This window comes from Vulpes lagopus, chromosome 13 (assembly GCF_018345385.1).
Source record: "Vulpes lagopus strain Blue_001 chromosome 13, ASM1834538v1, whole genome shotgun sequence".
Taxonomy (NCBI): Eukaryota; Metazoa; Chordata; class Mammalia; order Carnivora; family Canidae; genus Vulpes; species Vulpes lagopus.
Genome location: NC_054836.1, coordinates 7,685,467 through 7,699,186, shown reverse-complemented (window position 1 = coordinate 7,699,186; position 13,720 = coordinate 7,685,467). Strand labels below are relative to the sequence as shown.

General features: G+C 39.4%; 1 protein-coding gene across 4 annotated transcripts in view; it reads right to left on the bottom strand.

The window, feature by feature from the left end:
- The window catches only part of EXOC4 (exocyst complex component 4), a 755,174-nt gene that overhangs the window by 651,538 nt on the left and 89,916 nt on the right, over nucleotides 1–13,720 (bottom strand). For all 4 annotated transcript variants that reach the window (XM_041727473.1, XM_041727474.1, XM_041727476.1 and 1 more), the window contains exon 7: nucleotides 5,417–5,591. In XM_041727473.1, coding sequence (XP_041583407.1) covers nucleotides 5,417–5,591 — 175 coding nt within the window. The remainder of the gene's footprint in view (nucleotides 1–5,416; nucleotides 5,592–13,720) is intronic.

The window sequence follows — 13,720 nt, the reverse complement described above, 5'->3', positions numbered from 1 at the left end:
TACATGGAATTTAACCAAGGGTCTTTTTTTAAACCATTCATGTCAGTTTAGGAAAAAAAGCACTCTCCCGTGTTACTACTCCTACCAAATCTCTAACAGTGAATTTAGTGGAGAAACATACATGCCTTGCAGGCTCCTCCTCACTTCACCAGTGAGCTCTCCATTTTGGGTTCATCTTTATTTCCTAATACCTCGTACGCAGCTAGGGCCAACAACTTAATAGTAAACCGGAGTTAAAATATCTGTCACAATGGAAAGCAGATTCCTGAGTTGACTGCATGGTGTCATAGATTTTCCAAGACTCCCAAAAGATTTACAAATCCTTCTCGCCTTTGTAATTCTTTACCATGCCCCATGAAAGCCTGTCTTGTTTATTTCACTATTAGACAATACTCAATACCATCCACAGACCCTCCCTGCATTAGTCTCTAACCACTCTGCTCAGTCTTTTTCAGTGCCAGCACACCAATCCTACTTTATCTCATCATACCCTGATCAAAATCTCCAGTAGTCCAATATTACTGGAAACAAAGGTCCCCAAACTTCAGCACGCATAGAAATCACCTGAAGCACCTGTTGAAACACAGACCATATGGACATATCCCTAGAGTTTACGATTTGGTTAAGTATATGGTAGAGATAAAAATCCGCACTTTTAATATGTTCTTAGGTAACACTGGCCCCAAGTGATGGTTTCTAATTTGAGGATCCTAAATGAATACAACAAAAGCACCTTAGTCTTATGCACTTAGGAACTAAAACCAAAACAAACAAAAAGCCCTGAAACTACAGACAGAATCCAGTCCTTAATCACAGGAGTTCTCATTCAGGACGTCTAGAATGGGGCTAGGAATTAATCCCTGGGTAAAATCAAATGCATACCCAGCTTCAGAAACCATCAGTCTGAACATCGGTCACAAACGCCTTACATGGCATCAAAGGCTCTCCACGAGCTGTGCCCAAACCTACCGAAGCCAAACCATCACTTCAACATGTTTCGACACAATTATATGACACACTGTGCCAACTGTCTTCTTATATTTAGTGACATTAGTTCATCTGTGCACCTGCCACTGCGTACTCAGTTTACGGATGGGTATAGAGTCTAATATTACCTAGTAATCTGTGACGGAAAGAACTGTTTGAAGGAACTAGAAAATACAGAGAAATAAAAACAGTGTAAAAGGTGCAGAATACATCTCATTGTCTAGTAACAATTCAAACTATTTAGATGAACTTCTTATGCAAAAGTGCTTCATTCTCAAATCTGTGGGTTAATAAAGATGAGTAGAATGGATAGTTAAGAAGCAATGAGAGATCAATTCACATCATGACTAAGGTCATTCTTCCAACAACATGTCTCAGAAAACAAAAGAGGGGGGCAGCAAAGTAGGTAAGAGGAAGAGAAAAATGGACTCAAAGAAGCAAAGAACATGGTGAGACCTTGATCTCCAAACAACTAGACACAATAAATGAAACAAAAATGATATTTCTATGTTAGACACCTTACCTTGTATTATTAGGTCAGATTCAGTTTTATATTCTTTAACTGTCAAATAGCTTCCACCAATGATACATGAACACACTAACATCAAACAATAACAGTATTCCAAGCGCACAATTTGAGCACCATCAGTTTGCTGAGACCTGTAACACATAACTGAGACCTCTCTCCTGTCCTCAACACATCTTGGGGATGAAAGCAGTGGGGAATAGCAAGCAACTGCTTAATGGACACAAAGTTTCTCTTTAGAGTGTTGAAAATATTCTAATATTACATCGTGGTGATGGTTGTACAACTCCATTAATTTACCAAAAAACCACTGAAATCTATACTTTAAAGGCACGAATCTTACGCCATGTAGATTATATCTCAAAAGAGCTGTTTAAACAACTCATATTGTAATATGAAGGGTAAGATCCCCAAATCACTTATTTGAAACCATACATGTGAAAGGTACAAGTCAGTTAATAATAAAGCCACAAACACACATTTTAAATCATGTTTACATGTCAGGATGTTCACGTCTCATCGAGTTTACAGTTCATTAGTATATTATAAACATTTTCAATATGAGTTGGTGGGTTTTGTTTTCAAAAGTGTGGGAATTGTATATGTTGGACAAATTTAAAGTAAGTAGAGCTAAGTAAGGCATATCTAACTTTGTTCATTATCATAATTAATTCTTCATTATAATATTATAAATATGATAATATCATAAATAGACTTAAAAGTTGTTTTCAACTTACAACATTAGTCTAAGTTGGTCAAATATCAGAGATCAGAAGAACTGGTAAAGTATTTAAGAACTTTGCAAAACTAGGTTTAGATATTCCATAAATACTTTCTAGGGCTTGATATAGTCAATTATGAAATGCTGTTCAGTACTATAATACAAATAATTCCATATGTTAATACTTCATATTCTAATAGTGTCCAACATGTTTGCATAATACAAATAGCTAATATTTTTTTAATATTCTATTCATATATTTTTAGTCTATCTGTATCTATCTACCTACCTACCTAATTTATTTGAGACAGAGAGTATACAAGTAGGGACAGGGGGAAAGGGTAGAGAGAGGGAGAGAATCTCAAGCAGGCTCCATGCCCAGTGGAGAGCCCAACATGGGGCTTGATCTAACAACCCTGAGATCATGCCCTGATCCAAAATCAAGAGTCTGACACTTAACCAACTGAGCCACCCAGGCACCCCAATCTGTATCTTTATATATAAAGAGCATCTCTTAAACCCCAAGTGACAAACTCAACAAGACAGGGGTATATTCTTCAAAATACCACTGAGAAGTTAGTGGACATTATAATTATTGGTTTCTTTTAGGCACTGTGTCTTTTTCCCTCTGGCTATCTTTAAGAAGTTTTACTTCAGTTTTTCAGCAACCTGATGATGATGTGTCTATGTATTGGTTTTTTCTGTGTTAATGTTGCTTAGGATTTATTGATCTTCTTGGACCTGTGGGTTTCTGTTTTTCAAAAAATTTAGAAACTTTTGGTTATGATTTCTTCTGTTAATTTTTTGCCCAAGTAACTCTCTCCCTTCTCTCCCATACCTGCAACGACAAAATGTTAAACTGCAGGATACTGCTGCATTATAGACAATATGGCTTTGTTCATTTTTCTTTGCAGTCAAGCTTTCTCCCTGTGCTTCATTTTGCATCGTTCTGATTGACTCATGTTCAAGTTCTCTGATCTTTTCTTCCATAGCAGGTAATCTGAAGCTAATGCCACCTGGTGAATTTTTCATTTCAGATACTAATTTTTATCAATTTTCTTAAATCTCAAAGTTGCAGTTTTCTGTTTTTTCACAAACATAACTGTATGCTTGACACTGTGGATGGTTCACTACTGAAAATGTGGATTGTCTTACTTTAGAGTGAGTTTTGCTCTGGTAGGCAGCTTATGTACAGGTGGACCAGGCTGATGCTGTAGAGACCTGGTTATGCAAGATCTAGAGTAACCCCTACCCTAAAGCCAGAACAGTCCTCTTCCTACAACATAACCTTTCTGAGGCCACATCTGAAAGTACAGGGTACTCAGCAAGTTCACCTTACTCTGGCCACTTCAACTGACTTCCAAGCATCTGGCAACATCTGGAACTGCTGTTCAACATAGTCAGTCCCACAGTGGCTGTTTTCTGCCAAGCCTTGCAGTGTATCTGCATAACTTTATATTTGACCAAAGGCTCCAAGGCATTCTTTTTCAGATTGATGAGGCACCTCCTCTGTGCAATTCCCTCTTCTCCACCTCCACCATCCTAACCCACAGATTCCAGCTGCCTCCATATCCTCAGACTCTCATCATCTCTGCTTCCACTGCTTAGGGAGCCTGCTGCTATCTGCCTAGATTTCATTTCCCTGTGCCATGGTGTGGCAGGTGTCTCCGAGGAGGAAGCTGGAATGAATGCACTCTCTACTCTCAACTGAATGTGCTGACTGCCTGAATCTAAACGGTTTTAGATTGCTTACAACAGGAGGCAACTTTATCATGGCTAGAACCAAAAGTCCCTCATTCTATTTTTGAAATGGCTCAGGAATCCCTGGGTGGCTCAGCGGTTGAGTGCCTGCCTTTGGCCCAGGGCGTGATCCTGGAGTCCCACGATCAAGTCCCACATCAGGCTCCCTGCATGGAGCCTGTTTCTCCCTCTGCCTGTATCTCTGCCTCTCTCTCTCTCTGTGTTTCTCATGAATAAATAAAATCTTTAAAAAAAGATGTTAAAAAAAAAAGAAAAAGAAGTGGCTTTAAAATCTATTATCTTAAAAAAAAATAAAAAAATCTATTATCTTATTTCATCCTTAAAACAAACATGGGACGTCTTGGTGGGAAAAGTACATATTTTCATGATATATCAAGATATAAAACATTAAAGAACCAGTTTCTACACAATAAGAATATTTTTATTCAAAATACAAATATTCATCAAGCATCTATTATGGACACACAGCAATAGACAAAGTGGTAAAAGGAACTCAGGGAATGTAAATGCAACCTACATTCTTTTCAATGAGTCATCAATAAAACACCTAGATTGCACCAAAAGAGAAAAAAAAAAAAGCCTAATGAATAAGTAACCAAGAATCCACCATTCACTCCAATAGGAGCATACCTATACTCTTGAAAATGACTACAATTTACATTCATGATTTATTTTTTCCTGCAAATACTATTTGCCATGCAAGTAATTTTATTCCTACACAGTTATATTTTTCAATTTCCTACATATACTTAATTTTTTTCATATTAGTAGGTACTATCTAACCAAGTCACTTCTATTTAGCTAGGCCAAATTTGCTTCCACTAACTGTTAAGCGTACTTCCAATCCTCATCTGGCCAAATCAAATATATTTTCCTAGCACATGGAGAGAAAATATAATAAAATTTCTAAATACCATCTCTGCAGCATCATACCAAACAGTAATATCATTTCTCTGATCTCCAACAAATCAAAGTGATACATTTATACTTTACAGTTATTTTCATCTCTCAAAACAAGCTCTTGACCTGTCATTTACCCCAATATATGCAAGAGATGACTGTAGGAAAATGGTTATCATACTAAGCTACATATGTTTATAAAATACTGTTTAAAAACATCTTAATATTGATTACCTTAATGTATTACCATTTCCAGTGAAGCCAAGTACATTACAACAGAAAGCCAAACACTGTACATCCTTGATTGCTACCAATTGAGAATCTCCTAATTTTAAAGCCTGCTAAAAAAAAGTTAAAGGGTCTTTTGAAGATGATAGAAGTTGATGACATCGGCAGCCTCCCCTTTAAACAGCAACACTGCTTTCTCACTGTTTATGAGTAAGGGAACATTTTTGGTGGCAGTTTTTCATTCCAATCTGTTATTTCAAACTAAGATGGCACCTTCTGTAAAAGTACCTTACCTGCAGAACATCTTGGATCTTCACCCACACGTCTGCCATATCATACAGCTTGACATCTTCCTGCTGAGTCAATGGAGCTACCACAGTGTCTTGCAGGTACCCCAGGACCACAGAGTGTGCAGTGGCTACAGCGTTAAACTTGTCAAACAGCAACTCCAGCAGTTCTAGAAGTAACCTGATGAAAAATCAGATAACATTTACATCCATACACGCACACATGTGAAGAGGGCTTTACACTGGCCCTCACGGAAACCAGCAACTGCGGAAACAGCACATCAGATTTCCACAGACTGATTTCCAACAGTTTTATGATCGAAGCAACTTGTGAAATCTAAGCCTTAGTCTCCTCTACTATAAAAGATGATGTAAGAACTTAAAAACCAGTTGTAATGTCTCTAAATCATCAGTAGCTGCTCATGTTTCCTTTTTATCATATTTCATCGATCACCACACTACTACTTTGTATTCATATACAGTTTCTCTGAGAAATTCAGGCAGTTTTTCAGACAACAGTTCTGATGCTACACAGAACATGCTATTTCCCAGCAATAAATTGGGCACTTTGGTAAGGATACTAATCCTTTTAGTCATGGAAGGCTGTGCCTACCATTCAGATGTATGGACTAAGTTGTGTGAAAAAAAAAAAATACACACCTGCCAAGCAATCAACTTTCACCACAGGGTGCTGCTCAGGCATCTGCATTATCTCATCTTTCATAGTGAGAGATGCTGGACACATATTATTACATCAATTTTATATACTCAAGGACACAAAATGAGGTTGCAAGGCAGCTGAGCCTAGAACAAAAGTTGATTTCCATGTTGGTGCATTTAGCCACGTATCTCTTGCTATAGTTCTAGAATGTAGATGTGTATTTAGAGATAGCTCGAAGCTTTATGTCAGGAATACCACGTAATTCTTCTATCACTGAGCCTTACAGCTTCACTGATCACCTCGGCTTGAATCATTCTTTCCTCCCTTGAACTTGTATTTTATCCTACTTGTAAGGTAATTATATGTGGCTCATATGTGACTTAATAAGTGTGGGTATTTATATAGAGACATTTTACCTTCTTTCTTCATTATTAGTCTTTTGGTGTGGGAAACGGCTTTATACATCCATGTATACTTAGGAGCATTTAAAACTGTGATAAGCAAGTATTTCCTGAGTTTAATGTATACCATGAACAAGTCTGGAAAATTCTGGAATGTGACCTTTATTGTATATTGTGGGCTCTCAGTTCAGAGTTCCTAAGGAGACTTACAAACCAACCTGAAAAGTAGAAAAGGAAAGCAAAAGAGCTTGTCAGCAATGTCAATTAACAAAATTTTATTACCATAAATAAGAGGTTATAAACTACAATTTCATCAAAATGTATAGCCTATTAGCTATTCCTATGGCTACTTTACTACCCAATTACTATAATTAATGTGCCAGTATGGCAGCCAATAACTATGTTATGATAAAACCCTAACGTCTGTTTGACATTTTAATTTAGATGAGACAGAATCAATAAAAATTTATGTAGTACTCTCAGTTTAGAACACACATAATCCAGAAATTAAACATTGTATTTGTAAATAGGTGCCATTCTAACGTTTGGAATGATGGGGTTTTTTTGTTTGTTTTGTTTTTTGTTTTTTACTCTTTTAAAGGTCAAATCATATTTATACTCACATATACCTGAAACAATTCTTTCTCATCTGTGTTGCTGGAGGAATTCTCAAATATTAGCAAAAGGTACAAAGGAAGATGTGTCTAACCTAACAGCCAAAGTAGTTTATTTAGCATAGGGAAATGATCTATATAAAACTGGTATCTGGCATCATACAGAGCAAATTCCTGATTAAGTGAAGGTCCTACTTTTCAAATAATGATTTAAGTACGTAAGCCTTACAGATCCCAAGTATCAATCCACAGGTCACTGTGCATTTTTCAATGATAGAAAGCAAAATAAGAGTAGGAACATATATCAACTTTAAACACAAGTAAATTCATTTGGTGTTTGGTACTCAATAGGAAAATCTCATTTTCTGTCATGATGGCAATTACATTGCCAAATGTCCTTACTTGACAAAATTAAAAATAACCTTATGCTATTCCTAACAGTTCTTAAAACTGAGGTGCACTGCTCAGACATCCAGAAGCCTGAGGCGCACTGCAGTCCCACTTCCCTCAATGGCATGAAGTTCCAGGTACCGGTCTACAAACCAACAATGAAGCAGAAAACACTGGAAAAGTAGTGGCTGCTCTGAATGGAAGGGTGCTGCTGTCTGGTCACCTCCAGTGCCACCAAGCACCATGACTTTACACCTTGACTAGCACTCAAGCACAAGAGCAATTCAGCAACTCAGGACAGTGCTCTATTTATTAAAAGAGACGCAGCAGGGGACTGAGGTTTCAGATGAGATTTGTGGTATCTATTAATATCATGGAAACAGCAAATCGTTTGATAAAATGCTAACACAGTGCCAGCCTCTCTCAGTCCTGGTCGATCAAGGCCAAGGTAGACCTGTCGTAGTATGACCATCATAGCCATAAGACAGGGAAGAAAGAAGGGAGGAGACAGGCCAGAAGGAAAGAGAGTCTACTTGCAGTTCTACCTGCATTTGAAACGTCAACCCATTTCAAAGAGAGGGACATTCGCTCCTGCTATACACAGCACAAACAGGGCAATATTAATAAAACCCACAGTTCTTATAGCACAATTAAAGAATTTTATGCCACAGTTGATACCAACAAGTGAGTGAAAAGACAACCCACAAAATGGGTGAAAATATTTGAAAATCATTGATCTGATGAAAGATTTGTATCTAGCTTATCTAAAGATTTTTTATAACTCATAATAAAAAAGATGAATAACCAAACTCTAAAATGGATAAAGGTTTTGATTATATTTCTCCAAAGAAGATATCCAAATAACCAATAGGCAAATAAAAGACATCCAATCTCACTGACTATCAGAGAAATTCAAGTCAAAACCACAAGATACCATTTCAGCCCATTGGGATAGCTATATCCAAATAGGCAAGTGATAAAAAGTGTTGTTGAGGATGTAGAGAGAAAATGGAACTCTCAATACAGTACTGGTGGGAACGTAAAATGGTACAGCTGCTCTGGAAACCAGTCTGGCAGTTCCCCAAAACATGAAACATACAGTTCAGGAATTCCATTCCTAGGTATATCCACAAGAGAAATGAAAACATACATGTGCATGGAAACCTGTACACAGATGCTCACAGCAGCATTATTCCTAGGAGTAAAATATTCTAATAGTAAAGTTGTAAAAATGGACATAATCCAAATGTCCATCAACTCATACTCATAAATGGACAAAAAAAATATTGTATATTTTGTATAACACATTATTTTTTGGCTATCAAAAGGAATGAAGTGCTGGAACACATGACAACATGGGTGAATCTTGAAAATGTGCCAAGTAAGAAAGTCACAGAAGACTACATATTTTATGATCCTATTTATATAAAGTACCCAGAATAGGCAAATTAGAGAGAAAGAAAATATATTCATAGCTACTTAGTGGTAGAACTGACTACTAATGCATATGGGGTTTATTTTGTTTGGGTGGGGGGACTAGACTGTTCTGGAACTGGAGAGTGGTGGTTGCACAACCTGTGCATACACTAAAAGCCAGAGTTGGACACTTACAATGGATGAACTGTCTTGTATGTGAATTATATCTCAATCTGCCTATTTCATTTTTTTAAAAAGTTTTATTTATTTATTCATGAGAGACACAGAGAGAGGCAGAGACACAACACAGGCAGAGGGAGAAGTAGGCTCCATGCAGGGAGCCCAACATGGGACCCAATTCTGGAACCCCAGGATCACACCCTGGGCTGAAGGTGGCTAAACCGCTCAGCTAAACCGCTGAGCCACCTGGGCTGCCCCAATCTGTCTATTTTAAAAAGAAACCCATCAGCTATGGCATTGAGTAAGGACAGCAGGGCCCAACATCTCCCCTGTGTGAAAAGAAACTATATAAAACGTGAAAAAGGAAACTGATGTCTCAAAAAGCAAAGTATTATGAAAGCAGATTCCTTTGGACTCTTACTACAGGAGGACATTAGCTTTTCTCTTTTGGTTTACTTGCTGTAAAGTTTGTTTTTTTTTTTTTAATTTTTTTTTCATTTATTTGTGATAGTCACACAGAGAGAGAGAGAGAGGCAGAGACACAGGCGGAGGGAGAAGCAGGCTCCATGCACCGGGAGCCTGATGTGGGATTCGATCCCGGTTCTCCAGGATCGCGCCCTGGGCCAAAGGCAGGCGCCAAACCGCTGCGCCACCCAGGGATCCCTGTAAAGTTTGTTCTTCTCACTAACATAAGTAACCTGTAAGAAATCAAAAGATTCACGTTATTTCCCAGCATCGATAATTCCTGAATTTTTTAATGAAAGAAATCTAGATTCTCCAAAGTATTAATTAATACCTACTCTAGAGTTCTCAGTGAACTGCTGGAAGAAGCACAGCAGAACATGGATTGGACCAGAGAGAGGGAAGAGAGTTCTACGCCCCACCCCCCTTCCGGGTTTCTAGCTTAAGCAACTCTGAAGATGATGGTTATCTTTTCCAAGAGTGAGAGCATTCAAGTCAAGATAGAGATTTGGAAGGAGAGATGTTGGGTTTAGATCTGGTTATGTTCAAGGTGTTACGTATTTAAGCACTTGGATATGCAAATCTGGAGCTCAGGGGAGAGACCAACACTGGAAATTTTTTAAAGTGATAAATATTTGAGAGGATGAGATCACTTGGGGGTAATATGCAGTTAGTAAGGCAAGCAAGGTCCACAGCCAATACTTCCCAAAATAGTAGCATTGAAAAGATGGTTAGGAAGTAGCTAGGGAGGAAGGATGAAGCCAGGAAAGAAAATTGGGGAAGATAAAGGAGAAGAGGATATCCACTGTCAAGGCTACACTGAGGTCAGAGAAGGTAAAGACAGAGAATCATACAACTCACAGGTCCCATGATCTTGACAAGAGGATTGCAGAGGGGCGCTGGAAGCTGACCCCCACAGCAGTGGGATGAGGAGTGAATGGCTAATATGGAAAAAGAAACCAAAGTCAAAACACATGCTCTGCAAACACCATTCCTCACCAGCATATGCAGTCCTTAAAAAAGAAAAAGTAAAACGACTCTCTCCTGAAGCATCAAAGGATAAGAGAGATTGGGAATCACTCACAGAAATAGGACATAAATCCACACTAGTCTGGCCCAATTTAAAGCCACCAAAAGCAACTGAAACAGGATGAATATTCATAGCTACTCTCCAACTGCCCACACAGCTCTAGATGCAGGAAACAAGTGTTTGCCTTCAGCTGCAGACATGCTCGGGGTCACCCAAACACACAAAACCCTGCTAAAATTATCCCCCCGCTCCCACCACCCAGTTTAAATAAATAAAAGAAAGAAAATATCCCACTGTGGTTGGCTCAGTTGCTTACATCATTTCAGGCTCAAGGTCTTCACCACTGATCTAGAAGACAAGAGCAGCAGAATCGTGAAGTAGAAGTAAGAGACGTGACAAGAAAAGGCCTCTCATACGAAGAAGCCTTAAGAACCTCAGAGACTAAAATTTCAACTATTGCCATCTCCACCCTTCGGGGAAAAAGCACACAGATTCTCTCACCCGCACCATAGAGGTTACTTCTATAGCCACAAAATATTATGTACTAACAGCAATACAACGTGAAAGTTGGCACAAAGGGAAGTACTAGCCCTGGGATAGCAAGACAGTCTAAATGGCATGGCTGTGATGCCAGCATTCTGCTGCGTGCCCCCGGGGCCCCGAAGATATCACGAGGACGTTCCAGATCATAGGTTCCTCAAACACAAACTTCTGTCACAATGTCCTGATCACAGGTGGTGAGAATCACATGCAAAAATGGATGTAAAAGTATACAAGAAAAGCAAACCTGAATTGTTTTCTGTACCTGTAAGAGTTACCATCTGAAAGGGTGTGTGGGAAAGAGTCACAGGAGATGCTCCAGATGTCTCCATGGCTCAGCCCCATCTGTCATTCCTACAGTTTGGTTAGTAAAGCCCCTCCGTTGGTCAAATACACCAGCATCATTTCTGGAAAACTCCCACTTTAATTTAGTTGGATTTGGGGTCCGTCACTGCTAACTGATGGAGGCCTAACTGACAGAGTAAGAGCCAATTCCTTCATTCCTCTGGGATTCTACACTCCCTCCAAAAAAAACCCAGAAGCTCACTGTGGCCCCTTTGAGTGGTGATAAGCATGCATGGCCTCCTGGGCCAGAAAGTAAGGATAGGGTGTGTGGTTTATGCCTCCTTGTAACCACATGTCTCCCCCAACACAAGGCCCAATGCCTAGAATGGAGGAAACTGTCAAATTCTGTGTGTGCCTGAGTTCATAAGACAATGAATGAGCAATGCAGGGTGACTGCAATATTAGAAGTCTAGGATCAGAGACACTGACCTGGGGTCCTCAGCACGGGGCTGGTGGCTCAAGCTGTCAGAATGAAGGAGAGGGCTCTAAAATGGTAGGGCTGACATAGGAGGAGGAAGAGGACATGGACTCCAACAAAGACCACTGCGTCAAACAGCAGCCACATTGAGTACAAGCCAGGCCCTGTGTGAGGTGCTTTACTTGGATTATCTCATTTAAATCTTTGAGGAAGGTATGGCTTTTAACCCCATATCATAGACAAGGAAACTACAACTATAATGTAGATAAGGTTCAAACAAAGGCCCCAATTTTAGAGGATGTTCCCTTTAAGGGGTATTAGGAAAAAAGGAAGTCGTTTTTTTTAAAAAGAGGCTGGGAGGAGCCTGGGTGGCTCAGTTGATTAAGCTTCTAACTCTTGGTTTCAGCTCAGGTGATGATCTCAGGGTAGGGAGGTTGAGCTCTGTGCTTGGCAGGAAGTCTGCCTCAGAGTCTCCTTCTCCCTCTGCTCCTCCCCCTGCTCTCATGTGCTCCTCTTTCTCAAATAAATAAATAAATCTTTAGAAAAAAGGAAAAGAAAAAGGTAGGTAGGTAGGAGGAAGGGAGACCAAAGCCATATCAGTATAGTCCAATGCCAAGGAAACCAAGGCTGGAAAAATTTTCAATAGAACTTTCTATACTGACTCTACCTTCACACTGTAAACGAGTTTTTATCCCTGGTATTCTACTAAAACAATTCTTGCAAAAGTCTCCAAGAGTCATCTTCTTCCATCTAGAAGACACTCTTTGGCCCTTATTTAAATAAGTACGGGCACTTGTTTCTACTGACTATTCAATCCTCCTTGGAACACTGCCACTGGTCCCACTGGTCCACAACCCTAAACTCTTCAGCTTTCCTTCTACCTCTCTGGTGGCTCCTCAGGAACCTCTTCCTCAGCCCGTTCCTGGAATGCTGTGAATTCTCTTCCCAATCCTCATACTCTCTCTGGTGAGCTCACTCAGCAGTCTTCAACATTCTACCCACAAATGACTCCTACATGTATTCTCTGGCCGGACCACTCTCCTGAGCTCTGGACCTCAAACCTCACAGGACTTAAACAGAACTCATCCTATCGCTCCCCAAACCTACTCCTCCATGGTCCCTACAGCAGTGAATGGTACCACTTGTCCCAGCAAATCACCTCCACTTCCCTTCCGTACTCAAGTCCAATCAATCAGTCACCATGTTCCTCTACTTCTACCTCTTTACTATCTTGCAGATGGACTGCTTCCCCCCATTGCCTGGTTACTCTGCTAATTCAGGCCATATCACCCACTAAAACAGCCCTCCACTGGTCTGCTTTCCTCCAGTCCTTGCCTCTACCTCTCTAGACCATATACTCATTAAGGGTAAGGAACTGTGTCCAACTTATCACTCTATTCCAGTATTTGTCATAATGTTCAGCATATGATGATAGCCAATAAATACTAGTTGAAAGAATGAAAAAATGAGCCACCTGGGTAGCTCAATGGTTCAGCATCTGCCTTTGGCTCAGGTCATGATGCCAAGGTCCTGGGATCGAGTCCTGCATTGGGCTCCCCTTGAAGAGTCTGCTTCTCCCTCTGCCTATGTCTCTGCCTCTCTCTCTCATAAATAAATAAAATATTTAAAAAAAAAAAGAAAGAAAAGAAAAAGAAAAATTGAGCTCCAGCAGATGGGAGAGATATAAGTCTGGTTATTGATAATAAGGTGAAAAAATCTGTTACATATTATAATCTCCTGGTTTTAGAAGCCCATAATAAAAACATATTTCACAGATAACTATCCTCTCAAACACATAACCTTATCAACCTTAACATGAAAATCAAAAGTATAGTTCAAGCTGAAAGATACAA